General features: G+C 41.6%; 1 protein-coding gene across 2 annotated transcripts in view; it reads right to left on the bottom strand.

Moving 5' to 3' along the window:
* Positions 1-16168, bottom strand: part of CARMIL1 (capping protein regulator and myosin 1 linker 1) — a 511281-nt gene that overhangs the window by 293796 nt on the left and 201317 nt on the right. For both annotated transcript variants that reach the window (XM_029590792.1, XM_029590793.1), the window contains exon 4: positions 2753-2812. In XM_029590792.1, coding sequence (XP_029446652.1) covers positions 2753-2812 — 60 coding nt within the window. The remainder of the gene's footprint in view (positions 1-2752; positions 2813-16168) is intronic.

The following is a 16168-nucleotide window of genomic DNA, read 5'->3' as shown; positions in this document are numbered from 1 at the left end:
AATTGTTAAAAAAAAAAAAAAAAAAAAAAAATAAGCCCACCCTGACTCATACTTGTTGAGAAGCAGTTTATCATCATTTTTATCTAACAGAGAATTCTTCAATGCAAGGTCTCCCCAGTCTTCAATAGGCAGTTTCTGAACACTGTATTTGACGACAATTGAATTTATTGGCACTGAGAGATTTAAAAACTAGGTAACAATGCTTACAATGTATTCCATTAGACTTCCTCATTTGAATTCAAATTAAAAAAAAAAAAATCAGTTCAAGTAGTAAGTCTGGTGTTTTTCAACCAGGGTTCCATTGTATTACTAATTAAGCATTTGGCAGGCATCCCTGCAATCTTATACATACAGTGGGAGAGAGACCCGGGGTACCACAGAAATTTCACTATATATATATAAGGGGGGGGGGGGGGTCCTGAACCAAAAAAAGTTTGAATACTACTGGGGGTTAGTCAATATCTAGAAAGCAAAGCGAGTTTTAGATAAGACTTTTCTTTTTAATTTTCACAATATGAGTAATAGTAATGCAAGAAGTTTTCACATTTCTAGAAATATGAATAGAAGTACAGTTGCTGGCTGGGGCACACTGCTGCTATATTACAATAATTTACCCTCTTCATGCCTTCAAACATTGTTATCATCAGACAAGGACAGTTTATTTTTTTCTTTATGAGATTTGGGGCTTAGGAGCACAGTTGTACTATCATTTTCAAGATTATACTATAATTTTTCAAATCACATAGTATTAAGTAGTTAGAAATGTAATTTTTAAAACATATAATTTTACATCTACTGACAGCATGTCATCTAGAATTTAATGACTCAAAAATGGGGTCCAGTTTACTAAGGGTTTTTTCCCCCCATTCTGCGTCGGAGCATAAAGCTTAGTAAATCAAGCCCTTAGTTGCCTATGAACCTGTGCCATACAGGAGGACTTGTTCACAATCCTAGTTTGAGACCATACGCCTAACCGTGTCTGAAGTCGTGTCAACAGCGGACCTGAAGGGAAGTTATCAAAGGGGGCATAGGTAGGATACGTTTTCCCCTTGCAGGGCTTCATGTAGAAGATAATCGTAATGGGACGTACAAGTATGATATATTCGAATTGAGTCATCACTTATGAAAAAGGAGACTAGTGCTTCCACAGTACCTGCGATCTGAAGGTGACTTACACGTTTACAACTGGGGTCAGTACCACTATTAGCATTGCTTAGGTGTAGTGCACATAACTGCCAACAAGACTTTTCTGTTTGTTTTTATAATACCCAATATAGGCTTTCCTTCATCTCAGTCTGATTTCTGGCTACGGCTCTTGTGATATACTATATTAAAGCTTGCCTTTTTATTCTGTCACAAGTGTAGCTGAATAGAAGTACATTTTGTTGTGCACTGTTTTAAAATTATCTATTACTTATTTAATATTCAAATGTTACATATAAATATAAACATTAGGTACTGGGTTATACAAAACAAACAAGAGCACCAACAAATGCTGTGAAACTTAAATAATGATATCCCACTTAATCAAGATTAAGTCCTCAGAATAAGAAGGCAGCAAGGACCAAATAATCAAACACAACAAAGCATAGCATTTATCAGAAAAGTAGCCTACTGCAATCTTTGGACAAGGCCATCAACCAAACAGAAAAATAAAACAAAGACCAACACCTCCCCAGCTTTGGACTTCTCTGGGCTGAGGGAGCTAAACTCACACAATGATTACTGTAATGGGTCCCTAAACCAGGATATTGAATTTTACATTTGACAGGTTATTTGAGATTACATAGGGCACCTATCTTAGGGCCTGACTCACTAAAGCTTTTCTCTCATTGTGTCTGTGGGAAAACAGCTTAGTGAATCAGGCCCTTAGAGAGCTCTCAATGCCACAGTATTCTTCTAAACGTTTGCAAAATTACTCATCTCCTAGTCAAATTAAACATCTGAGCTGTCAAATAACGCTGAAATTGGACTGTTGGAATATTTGTATTCACATACGTATGAGAGAGGATAGAAGACTTTTTAACAGAGGAAGAATTATTCAAAGACGATGATGGACATTTATTTACTTTTTGAATTTATTGCCTTTTCAATTGTAGCACAAGGCAGTATCATGAGTTTCCGAGACTAGATAAGTAGCCTCTTCAGATCACAACTTGCAAGAAATCCATTCTAAGTTCTGACATTTAGCATAGATGAAAAATCCAAAGTGGTAAGCAGATTTAGGAAGCAAATACTTGTCTGCCATTAAGAAAAAACAGGGCATTATATGAGAAACACAGATGGACAGAACACAGCTGTATTCCCGTAGTATAGGAGAGATATGTAATTACATTCTAATAGCATTATGCAGCTTGCTCATCCTGTATAACCATTTCACTTTTTTTCACCAGGGGATGAAGCAGAACTCAAATAACCAAAGGGGTGGACACCATGTTGTTAAAATGTAGTCATATACAGACTTATGTGGCATATTTATTGTTATCTTAGGTTGCAAGGTTGACAGCCTTAAGGGTCCTGTAATTATGCTTTCTAATCTATGCATAATTGTATATCACTACAAAAGTATTAAAAAAAAAAAATCTAAAACATTTTTGCACAGTTACATGCCCACTGCTGATTGGTTACATCTCTTCTGAATATATTTTGTTCCTCTCTGGGCAGTCCTGTTTTGTGGTGGTGGTTTGTGTCCATGTTCGAGACCAGCACTGGGCTGGAGCACGAGGAGCAAAAGGATGTTCTTAGCACTCACCTGACCGGGTTTACAGCAGGATAATCCTTGGATTTCTAAGTAGCTGAATGTGAGCTCGAGCTGCAAAGAGAAAAAAAAAAGTTAAAATTATTGTCATTCAGAAGATCTATATTCAAACTAAATAAACCCGAAAGATGCATATGCCTCACAGGTCAAAGGAAAGGATGGGCTAGTAAATCCCAAATATAGTAATTCCATTTCCTTCCACAAAGTACGAACAATTTAGCTTAGATCATGAGACTTTACACAGAATTGTTCACTTGTACAAGACTACTATCAAATAAATTAATTCTTTATACTCTTAGGACCAATCAGCTACCAAACAGCATCAATTAAAGTCATGCTGCTCTGACAGCAGTACACGCACCCTCTTACGGCTGAAGAGTGAGATTCAAATCTAGTGGCCGCTTCATTATGAAATGTATTTATAATATCTACTGGTGGTCTTACAAGGAGTAAAGAACATAACACAAGCGGAGTCAACTAGTCACTTTCACAGTAAGGTGAATCAAAGGAAAACAGCAGGACCAAGATAAATGGAAGGGGTAAGTATTTAACCAAGATCAAAAAGTGAAAAGATGATTAATCCTAAATATCGTTTATCACACAAGAAGGGAGCTAGCAAAGAGAAAGAGCTAAAGCCAGACAGTTTGCTGCATGCAAAGCACACAGACAGGCCGATACAGTACAGTGCGCTCCGATGGAGCACACTGTTAACCTGCCATTGGATGCGCGTTTGACGCGTGTTACCCCTTATTCAGTAAGGGGCCGAAAACACGCGTCCAATCCCCCGAACCTAATAGCGCCTGCAACATGCAAATGCATGTTGATGGCCCTATTAGTTATTCCCACGCGATTCAGAAAACAAAATGTGCAGCCAAGACGCACATTTTGCTTTCAGAAATTAGCGCCTACCCAAAGGTAGGCGCTAATTTCTTCGGGCACCGGGAAAGTGCACAGAAAAGCAGTAAAAACTGCTTTTCTGTGCACCCTCCGACTTAATATCATGGCGATATTAAGTCGGTAAAAAAAGTAAAAAATTCGAAGTCGGCCCGTAGCTGTCGAGTCGAAAACCAGACGCTCAATTTTCCCGGTTTCCGAGCCCATGGCTGTCAGCGGGCTCGAGAACTGACACCGGCAAAATTGAGCGTTGGCTATCAAACCCGCTGACAGCCGCCGCTCCGGTCCAAAAGGAGGCGCTAGGGATGCACTAGTGTCCCTAGCGCCTCCTTTTGCCTGTTTTTACTGCTGGGCCTCATTTAAATTCAGAATGGCGTGCACAGGAAGAGTGGCCTGTTCGCCGCTCTCCCGCGGACTTTACTGTATCGGCCCGAGATGAGGATGTGGAAATTGATAGTGTAGCAGGTAAGTGAGAAGTGCGAGATGAGGAGGGGCAGCCCATTAAAGAGAAAAAAGTGAGGAGCATAGAGGTTAACAGGTAATTGGAAAAGTAATCAAAGCGGAGCTTTGTAATCATTGGAGAGGGTATAGAAATGAAACAGGATGATGAGCTAGATGACTACTACAGTAAATCGAGGACTGATATAAAAACAGGTATCGAAGGTGAAAAAATAGCGATGGTGTAATAGGATAAGGATGCCTGCTACATCCAATGTTACAATCTATGTACCTGATTCACTAAGGTGTTTTCCCATAGGCACAAAATGGGAGAAAAGCCTTAATTTATTTATTTATTTTTCTATACCGGTGTTCGATTTTCATATCACATCGGTTTACATTCAACAAAAGAGAGCAGGAAATTTGATGTTTATTTTGTCTAATACATTGAACATTTGTAACATGGAAATGGTTAACAAGGGAGAGGAATGCAACATAGACATGGTTAACAAGAGAAAGGAACATTAACAAGGTCAAAGTGTAGGAGCTCTTTTCATACAGTAGTCAGGCGTAGGATTTACATCTTACAATTAAAACAGGCGGAAGGAATTCTATTTTACAGTGGTCAGGCTCAGAAATTATATCTTACAATGGAGTCTCAATGGTTAGTGAGAGGTCAACAGAATATTAAGGGTGTATTTCGGTTAATGGGGAGCTGGTTGTTGACTGGGCTGTAGGGGTTTGTTCTGGTGTGGGAGTTCGGTCATGTTATTGCTGTGAAGGCTTTATGAAATAGCCAGGTTTTAAGCTTTTTCTTGAAAGACTGGGGTGATGGGTCTGTCCTGAGTTCAGTGGGGAGCTTGTTCCACAAGGTAGGTCCAGCAATTGATAGGGTTCGTTCGCTTGTTGATAACTTGTGTGTTTCTTTTGGTGACTGTGTTTGTAGGAGTCCAGTGTTTGATGAGCGAAGGCTCCTTGGTGGAATGTGGAGGTGAAGGGGTGGATTTAGCCAGTTGGAATTGTTGTTTTGGAGAATTTTATGTACAATAGTTAAAGCTTTGTATTGGATTCTTTGATGAATGGGCAGCCAGTGTAGCTGTTTGAGTATAGGTGTTATATGCTCCGATCTTCTGCTGTTTGTGAGAGCTCTGGCGGCAGCATTTTGAAGGAAACTGGATGGGTTTGAGGTATGAATCTGGCCCTGTATTTGAATCCAGGCCAGGGTTTCTAGCTCTCCTACTGCAAGCTGGCCCAGGTCAGCATAGGAGTTGTCAGCAGGGTGTAGCAGACTAAGTGAGGACACTTCCCTAAATCAGGGAAAAGCTTAAGAAGCCAGAACTCTTAAAATGGGAGCAGAATGGCCACCAAGGCTCCTGACCCATGGTAGATGCTTTGCCTAAAGGACAAGAGACCTTCACTGATTATGTAATTATTATTTACTTTGAACAATAAGCTGTGATTTTTGTGTTTGCGTTTTTACTGCTGTTGACAAAAGTCATTTCTTTTGTGGTTTAAAGCTGCCAAATTAACTATCGGGACAGTTTGCTGGTGCGACAGATCAGTGCTCCCTAGTATCCCAGGTCTAACTTTTTCTTGTTTGCAAAGCCTCAAAGACCACTCACATTATTAACTGGGTGGGCTGGCCACATTGGACAAGTTCAATTTCCTTTTGGATTCATAGACTGGATGAAGGTGTTATATTGTAATCTTTGGGTGGGATACACCTTCTCAGGCATTCTCTATTCTGTTTAGTTACTGCACCTCTGGCAAACACGATCGGGAGTTCCTACATGATACATAGATTCATAACCAATGGTCAGATGCATAACGTGTGCTCCTCTATCTTCTAAAGCTACAGTACTACATATCTTGAAGACTTTGGACAAATATGGGGCAGTTTCAGAATAGAGTCAACTACATTATATCTGAAATTTTTCTAGTAGGGCCTGAATTTATCATTTCCCCCTATCTTTCTAAATTTAAGTTGGCAAATGATGATTTTTGTAATTGAACATGGCAGTTTCTAGGCACCACTGTGATTTATTTCAGATGATACGGAGTCCATGTTCAGCAGCATTTAGCTGGATAATCTGCGAGTTATCCAGCTAAATGGTGACTTTTGAATATTTTGGGCACTTATCTAGCTAAATGCAGCCGAATACCTCATTATAACATTGGGGCATTCTGGGGGCTTTTCTGGGTGTAGTTAGGTTATCTAGACACGTTATCTGGCTAGCTCTGATCATGCTGTAGAGCAGTCCTAAAGTTAGCTGGAGAAAAAAGAGCCAGTGACATTCAATGGTGCGGCTACATTACTGAATATCCTTTCAAAATTAACCGGATAAGTTTATCCAGCCAACTTGGCAACCCGGCCAGTGACTGAATATGGACCTCATTATGTCCTAATAATCTTGTAGATCAAAAGAAAAAAAAAAGAGACTTATCTGAGTGGAGAGACTTGCCTAATGCACTGGTCTGCTATGATAAATATAGTTAGAATGAATGTTACAATTTTATGTACTTTTTATTTTTATATATTTACTTACTTAAAAAAAAATAATTTTGCCACCATGTGTGGTGCCTATTAATATATTTGTGGAATTTAACAGGGTTTTTTCTAGCTTTATTTGGAACTACAAACTTCTGTGAATTAAACTTCATACTCTATGGAAGTCAAAGGATAGTAGGGGGCATGGCTTTTCCCTAACCTTCAATTTTATTATAGGGCAGGGCTACAAAGATAGCCTGCTCAAGAGTTTGAGGTCAAGCCCTTATGTTTTTCCACCTTGAAAGTCTATGAAAATAGCTTTATTGGAGTGTGATTTTCACATGCAAGAGATATTGATGTAATTCAGTGATATTTACAAACATATTTGAAGCCTTTATTGACATTACAATGTTAAAGCCACTAAGCGCAGAGCATTGCCACTTTATCTATAAAAATACACATGGTTGTGTTTTGCCGTAAATGATTAAAACAGAGGGGCTATTTAGCTACAAGGTTGCAGCTTGACATGAAAAACTGATTTTTTTTTTTTAATTATTATTTATTTATGCAATTTTTTACAATTATTCAAGAACATCTTGTACAGAAATCAGAGAAAACATTTGTAATTGAACTCGATAATGTTTAAACAGTATCGTCTATTATATTTTAACAAAGAAAGAAAAATTTTAATTTGTTTCTCTGAAGAGATCCACAAAGGGAGAGGAGCGGATCCTACCATACCTTAAAAGGCAAATATAATCTAAACAATTACAGGAAATTCCAGATTTAAACAGCACCTCTTATTTCTAGTGAGGTATCAGAGATCCTTTTTAGGGTACTCCATCTGTAGCTGCTGGTATCTTACCCACCAAGAATTGTGTTAACTGGGGTGGATCGAAAAAAACATAAGTATTTTGCATGTATTTTACCACACACTTGCATGGAAATTTAAGGAAATATCTTGCCCCAATTAGTAAGACCTGAGGTCTCAAAAGCAAAAAGGCCTTCCTTCTCTTCTGTGTCTCACGAGACAGATCAGGAAAGGCTCGGACCATTAAACCAAGAAATCTCTCATTTCTATGTTTTATACTCAGTCTTAAAAGTCTATCTCTGTCTGCCTCTGAGGCGAAAATCACAATCATAGTTGCAGGGGTAGCCATTTCAGTATCCGATGTTTCCAGCAATGCTGTTATATTGAGAGGTTGATCAATTATTGGTGCCTCCATCTCTAATCCTCCTCCTTGATTTTCTGCCCCTACTCTGGGCTTCGACAAATAAAATGATTTCAGAATCATTGGACATTGATCAGCAGGAATTTTCAATGTTTCAAACATATATTTATTAAAAACTTCCCTTGAAGATCTCACTGGCAATTGTGGGAAATTTATGTATCTTACATTCCTGTTTTTTGCATAATTTTCTAAACTTTCAATCTTTTGTCCCATAATGTTATTGTCTTTTATGAGCATTGCTTGTGTTTGCTGAATCATTTTTATCTCAGTCCTGGTAGCTACAGACTGTTGCTCTATTTCCATATTTGACTTTTCAAACACCTCTAGCTTCTTTTCAAATCTTCTCAATTGTTCCATTGCTGGAGTTAGTTGTTGTAAAATATTTGTCCTCATATCATTAATGGCATCCCACAATGTCTCAAAAGAAAAAACCAGAGGCCTTACCATGGACGGTATTTCCCTCGTGGAGAACGAGATAGCAGCTGTAGAATTTTCCCCCGGTAGGATTCCTCCTCCTTCACCGCCCTGCCCCAGATCATCTGTAGGGCTTGGAAGCAGACGTCGGCAACACTCCTGCCCCTGCCAGGAGGAAATCATGACCACTTCGGTTCAGTGTATCCTCCCCAGGTAATGGTGCCTCTCTCCCAGCTGCTGGATTGAGCGGTGGAGTCCTCACAGCGGGACTCAGAGGTGACAGAGCCAGGCAGAGAGGGGAGCTCCACTTCCCCTCCCCCATTCTGCAACGGCTGGTCTCCCGCCTCTCTGGTGCTGCGTGTGACATGAGCGTCCATCGGGCCGAACGGAGTGCTCACCGAGGAATCAGCAGGGTAAGGAGTCCTTGGTTTGCGCTTCCTTCCCATACCAGGCAAAATTTTCGCAGGAAAAGATTATTTTTTTTGAATTGCTCGAGGACGCTCTGAACACAGCTTCTCATCCGGTGGCCATCTTGGATCCGCTCGAAAAACAGATTATTAACTGGCTTTTTTTCATCCTTTTGACACATTTGCTTGTCCTGCAGTATTGTCAGTTAACCACATAAGAGAGAAGAAGACTCAAAGAAAGAATCCTGGCAAGGACTTGAAGAGTGCTTAGAGAGAGATACAAAGAGAACCAAATTGAAAGCTAAACCAAAAAACCCCAAGACCACCGCGCGCGCAATAGCAAATGATACTCCTTGGAGAATTCTGCGCAAAGAAATGTAAAATTCTGCACACAAAATTTTAAAATTCTACGCACACACTCAAATTTCAGCAAATTTTTTCCATACTTTATATTGGTCAAAACACAATATACCTGACAGTCTAAGCAATTAATTTAAAATGTAATACAGAAAAAAAAGTTATTACTTAAAAATGCAGAGTTTAAATATTTTGAGCAGAATTTCCTAGAAGTTCACTGTAAGAGTGTCTCTTCCACCCTCTCTCGCTACTCCCCTGGCCAGTCAATTTGCACTTTTCTCCTCTCAGGCCTCAACTCCTCCACCCACCACTGTCTCTCTCTCCCCCACTCTTTCTCCACTCCCAGAGTTTGACCCCTCTCTCAGTACTACCCCTCATACAGGCTCCCCTCTGTCCCTCTCTCACACACACACACACACCCTCATAAGGCTCCCTTCTCTTTAGCATACACACACCTTTATACAGGATCCCTCTCTTTCCTGCAAACCCCTGCACAGTGGCTCCTCTTGCTGCCACCCCCCTTCATATAGGCTCCCTCTCTCTCTCACACATATCCCTTCATAAAGGCTCTCTTTCTTACACATATACACACCTTTAGACAGGCTCCCCCTCTCACAAACAAGCAAGCATCCTCACATACACACAAATCCCTTTCACAACTCCCAATCTCTCATACACATTCCTTCACAATCTCCTCACATAGGCTCCCTCTCTCTGGTACCCTCACACATGGTCTCTCTCTCACCCCCCAGGCTTGCAGTCTTACTCACACACACACCTCTCACAGACTCACTCTCACCAGGGGCTGCTCCATCTTCGCCGCGAGCAGGGCGGCCTCCGCTCACGGGACGCCGAGGCCTGCTCCATCTTCGCCGCGAGCGGGGCGGCCTCCACTCATGGCATGCAGAGGCCTGCTCCTTCGCCTCGAGTGGGGCAGCCTCCGTTCACGGCACGCCGAGGCCTGCTCCTTCGTCGCAAGCGGGGCGGCCTCCGCTCACAGCACGCTGGGGCCTGCTTCATCTTTACCTAATTCTGCACAGAAAATGGAATTTCTGCACAGCTGCGCAGAAGGGGAATTCTGTGCAAATTCTGCGCTCCGCAGTAGCGCAGAATTTCCCCAGGACTAAATTAAGAATGGCAGAAGAACCAGAAACATGAGAAAGGTGTCACTTAGCCACTGAAATAATGCAATAAGAAATATTTATCACCTTTTATTTATTTTTAACAAAACAAGAAATCTGAGAACATTATAATTTACCTTCTGCAAAACATGATATTAGCAGCAATTTGAAGGGCAACATTACATAATTTTGTGGTTGGCAACTCCCAGCCCATGCATCTAAGGACGGCACAAACTGAGGAGCTACGGAGCTGGCAGTAAGCAGATGATGGGCTGCACTGCATGCTGCTCTCCTGCTGGGAAAACGGCACTTTTCTGATCTCTACAGAAATTCACCGAGAAACGCTACTGTGATTTGCAAAGTGCAAGCAGAGACTTAACTTTCACTGATAGATTCAAGAGGTGGGAGCTGTATGCCCTCGCATAAAAGGGAAGATGACCAAGATATGAGAAAAAGGAACAGAGAACCCAATGAGGAATACTTCAGCCACTTGAAAAAAAGGCATTGCCTACCCCAGTATATTTTGCATCTTTTAGAAAAATAACCATGGGAAGGTCAAAGTGACTGTCAAATGTACAATATTTCCAAGCAGGATATGCAGAAAAACAATTCTGGAAACCTGCTTGCTCAAGAAAATGGAAAACAAAATAAAAAAAAAACTAAAATGATGGTGAAAATATATGAAATTATCTCTCTCCTCCCACACACGCCTTCCCTTCCAGCTGCACTCGGGTTTACCTAGTGTCCATAATGGGGAAAAGTGCAGTGACCATCACAATTCCTGTACGCTTCATAAAAACAGAAGCATGCTTGGCTTTTCATATTTTTAGACAATGGTGGTAGAGGAGAAAAAGGAAGAGGAAATCAGACTGAGCAAAGTCCTTGCTCAGAAATTCACAGTTGGTCTTACAGAAGAAACAAGTTGTCAAGCCTCCTCACCTCCACCAACATTTTAAACAAGTTCACTAGTGGATGCATCCTTTCAGATCGCTGTGCACTACACAACTCAGAGATGAATGGGTCTGGATCCTCCTATGCAATCTATAGCATGTGGATTTGTGTGTGTGTGTGTGGGGGGGGGGGGGGTTTATGTTGATAAGCAGTACCAAAAGGTAATACAAAGTACATTTGCTGATCTTACCAGGCTGCTCAATTTCTAAAAAAGTAAGTTATTCTCAAAAAAACAACCCCTCCTCCACCTTTCCCAGCTAATTAGCGGTGAGCGTGGGTTCGGTGAGAATTATCCCTGAAGAAGCCCGTGGTTGACGGGTGAAACAAGGATCGCTTGTTGGAGAAGTCCTAAGGAGTCCAGTGGACTGTGCTGAATCATTTTGGACACTGGATATTGGTAGTTTATTAAAAAGGTTGACGTTTAGGTGAAGAAATATTGTTTGTTTTCCAGTGATCCAGAATTAGCCTTGAAACACATGCTCAATTAGATTATATTGTTGAGGTACATTATAAAATTGCACATGATATTGTTTACATTTTTGTGAATATTAATGTACTATTTGAGACATATTACAACATTGTACATGATATTAAGAGTTTGTGATTATTAAACTTATTGATGTTTTTACTGTTTGATGTGTTGGTATGAATGAGATGAATGATTGAGTTAGATAGTATTCTCTGTCTAGGTAGGTTTTTATGATGTGGTCTCATTAATAAAATATGTTCATTTAGATTTGTGTTTGATGTGATATTAGTATTGAGGGTTCCCTTAATTAGTGACGTCTTATTTCGAGTGGCATGGTATTCCAGAGTACAGGACCAGCCAGCATGTTGTAGCTAAGTATGTCATCACGGTGTGCTCTCCTGAAGAAAAGAGCTGTTAGGGGGGCAAGGAGCCACCACTATCCTGTGCCAAATTATCAAGTGCCAGTTGCTGAGCTGGACGACTCCTGGCGGTTCGCCACTTTAGAACCTCCTTAGTTGCCCGCTAAAGATATTGTTCTTGGATCCCTCCCGACTCAGCCCCCACCGGCAAAACATGGCCATGTCACGAAACTGTATTGTACTAAAATTCTCTCAGCAATTAAATTATTTAATTTGAAATCTTTACTTCCTTTACCGAACACTTAAGGTGTGAAGAGGTTTTACCTCATTTCACAAATCTCTTGTTTTGCTGCTTTGTGTATGAACCTTTTACTCCACCATACTCGCCATGGTAACAGCCCACATCTGATGTTAAGCCGGCACCTTGTTGTCCTCTCATAGGGAAGAAAGCAGAGGGCAAAAGAAGGATTGTGGTTCATCCCAGTCCAGATTATGGAGAGCTGATGCATCCCACTAATGCTAACTAAATCCATTTGTCTGATTTATGAAGGACGGATTCAGAGAGTAAGGACAGACCCCTGGATGGCAGAACTGAAGAGGGGCAGGGGGGTTGGCTGCAATATGGAGAAAGATCTTGGACACCTCTATTGAGGACTGGATCAAAAAGCATTTCAAAGGAAATTTCAAGTTACAAAGCCCCCCCACACACACAAGAAACGGAGAGTCATGGTCCTCTAAACCTTGAATTCTGCTCAAATTGGAAGAAAAGGAGAAGGTTAAAAAGCCTCAGTAATTTGCAGAATCGGAGATAGGACTGAGCGTTAGTGTCATGAGCGCAGGGTCATTAGTGCACAGCGCTGCACGGGTACCACCAATCTAAAAACGAGTGCCACGCACCGCCAGAGAAGCTGGGTTCCAAGACTGGACAAAACTCGCAGTTTAAGACGACAGAGACTTTGGGGAAAGAGAGAGGGAGATATTTAATAACTAGCTATTGTTTTTATAGTGCTACCTGATGTACATAACATTTTACAGTGCTGAGAAGAAGTTAGATGCAGTAAGTCCCTTCCCAAAAGAGCCTTATAATTGAAGAAGCTGAGCAGAGTATGAGGGGAGAGAGAGAGAGAGAGGAAGACAGAGGAGGCTACAAACTAGAGCCAGGAGAAGGTGAGACAGCTACAGGCTAGCGCTAGCCAGCAGGGAGGTAGTGAGAGACGGGCAGTTGAAAGACAGCATTGTTTGAGCTGAGGGAGGTGGCAAACAGGCTGATCCTGTTGCAGTCCCCCCCCCCCCCCACTGCATGCATAGAGTTGCTGTTCTGATTTTCCCAAGAAAATATGAACTATAACCCCATGCATGCAATGGGTGGGGAGGGGAGTGCAAAACCAGGACATGATCAACTGTCTGGTTCATTTAGGGGTAGGTGGCAACATAAATAAATAAATATACACGCAAACAGATAAATATATATATATATAAATATATATATTTGTAATTATATGACTTTGGGGAGTGGTTATTTTATGTGGTTATTTTATTTTATTTTAACCTTCTAGGCAGGGTTGTCTAAAAGGGCAGTTGAGACAGGTTGCCTGATTCTAGGAATAACACCACACCAGCTGGATAGCAATTTCCTCATGTTAGCTCTATGTTCTGCAATATCTAGCAAATACATTTGCTTTTTAATGAGCTATTTTTGGCCTGGGGAGAAAGGTGCATACACTATGTTTTGCTTCTCCTCCCTGCCCATCTGCCTGAAATTCACAATCCAAACGTGGGCTAACAGGGTTGCCTATCAGACCTCCACAGGGCCCAGGATTCCCTGAGTCACTTCCCTGCCAAGCAAGAGGCGGGGGGGCTTACCTTCTGCTGCCTTGCCCATCACTCTTGAAATGGTGCTGGCTCATTCTTGCTTCACACTTTGGCCTGCATTGCTAACAAAGCATGAGGCGGCAGAGAGAGTGGCAGTGATTTTGACAGTACTGGGCAAGACTGTAGGAAGTAAGCACCTCTCCTTCTGCCTGAGGAGCAGTATTGGGGGGGGGGGGGGGGGAAATCAGAGAGACCTTGGGTGCGGGGAAAGGAGAGTGGGTAGGCTTTTGGGAGCTCTCGGATGTCCTGTGTTAAGGGAGCACAGAGATGTTTGAGCCTTAATGGCAGGGGAGCAATCAGCATCTAGATGGCCTTTTCAAAGAGGATAACATTATGACCCTGTGATGCAGGGCTAGTAGTTGAACCTTTTATCCATCCTAGTGTCAATTTTCTCACAACTACACAGCAGTGAGAAACTAATGCATTTTAGAAACTCATTATCGTTCTTATTTAAGTAACACAGCATGCACTTAATTTGTTTTCGAGTTACATGGCAGCAGCAAATTTTCAGGTGCACCACCAATTTAAGCACCCTCTGTCCCTGGGTAGCGACAGCAAAGGAGCCTGAGAGGATAAGGCGGCGGAACATATTCTGGGAATGTTTACCAGATCCAAGATGCATTTTCCTATTCACCCTATAAGGGCAATCGGAGAAGAATGGGCTCATCTGGAACCCATTTCAAAGGGTCTTTCCTATCTGATCGGGCTACCAAAGGAGAGAGACTTATGGTCTCATTTAAGCTCATAAATCCTTTTAAAGGGAGGTATCCATGCTGTCCCTTCAGGGATGCTGCTGATTCTATGAGAATGGCTTTGCGTTTGGGTAGCACTATTCTGCCCCTAAAATGGATAGCATTGTATCAGCGTTACCCAAGCACAAAGCCATTCTCATAGAAGCAGCAGCATCCCTGAAGGGACAGCATGGATACCTCCCTTAAAAAAATAAATAAAAAATGTATGAGCTTAAATGAGGCCATAATGACAGACTGTGTCCTTAGCCTGTATGCCTAGAGCTATTGGCTCGGCAACTGGAAAGATCAGACCTGATGAAAGGAAATGATACCTGCGAGTCAAGGTCTCAGTGTGGCTCGCATAACACGGATATGGCCTATGACTCTGTTGCCACATTTCAGTCACAAATTATACACCTTCCTTAGGCCCACAAATGCTTACAATTTAGATAACACGGTTCAATGGCTAGCTTTATCTTTTTAAACCTCATTAACAAAAGGTAGATGATGCTAAATGGTCTGCTTTCAAAGGAACAGAAATCTGGATTAGGGCTTAGATTGCAAAAGGTAATATTTCTGATGGCCCACTAAATCTAACACTCTGCTTACTTAATTTTTGTTTTTACACATTGGTAACAAAAACATGAGGGCAAAGCAATGCACATTTATGCAAAAATAAAAACAACTCTCTCCAAGGTTTGTACAAGTACTGACACCAGCATGTGGCTTCCCTGGCTCCCGCAAAGGCTCGCATTTTGTAATACGCTGCATTTACCAGTGGCAGAGATTATAATTTGCTAATCTTTCTGTGCATATTTTTCACAGCCCGGGTGCCTGAAAATGTGTTAGGGTCATCAAATAAAGGAGGTCTTTGTGGGCTAACAATTATCCCCTTTCACCCAAATCACAAGCAATTGAATAGAGAGTAAAACCTTGAAGCCTCCTGTTCTGTGATAATTATTTCATTCCTTGGACAAATCTTCCAAAATATTGGCAATATGTATACATAGCACAATCTCATCTCTGTATGCAATTCTAAATTCCACATCAAACAGTTCTGACAATGGGTACCCAATGGATCAAAAAGGTAACACTCCTCATTATTTGGAAAGATAATGAACTCGGATTGCAGTTTCTATTTCAATCCACTCTTTTTTTCCATTTGGGTTTTAGATTTTATTACTCCCCTTTCCAAATCAAAGTTCAATGTAAATCACTAAAGTACCTACTGCCCAGGCTGTATGCAGTTCCCTGCCCCAGAAGGCTTACAGTCTAACAGGGTCATTTACTATGTACCGTATTTTTCGCTCCATAAGACGCACTTTTTTTTCCCCAAAGGTGGGGGGAAAATGTATGTGCGTCTTATGGAGCGAATATAAAAAAAAAACCAAACAAAAATCTAACAAACCCCCCCCCCCCCCCGACTCCCCCAAGACCTGACAAATTAATTTCCTGCAACCCCCCACCCTCCTGACCCCCCCCCAAGACCTGCCAAACGTCCCTGGTGGTCCAGCAGGGGTCCGGGAATGATCTCCTGGGTGTGGGCCGTCGGCTGCCAGTAAACAAAATGGCGCCGACGGCCCTATGCCCTCACTATGTCACTGAGACCGACCGCTGCTATTGGTCGGTCTCAGTGACATAGTGAGGGCATAGGGCCGTCGGCTGCCAGTAAACAAA

The sequence above is a fragment of the Rhinatrema bivittatum genome, chromosome 2 (genome assembly GCF_901001135.1).
Source record: "Rhinatrema bivittatum chromosome 2, aRhiBiv1.1, whole genome shotgun sequence".
In the NCBI taxonomy this organism is placed as follows: Eukaryota; Metazoa; Chordata; class Amphibia; order Gymnophiona; family Rhinatrematidae; genus Rhinatrema; species Rhinatrema bivittatum.
Note: the sequence above shows the minus strand (reverse complement) of the source record. Positions and strands in the feature narration are given on the sequence as shown.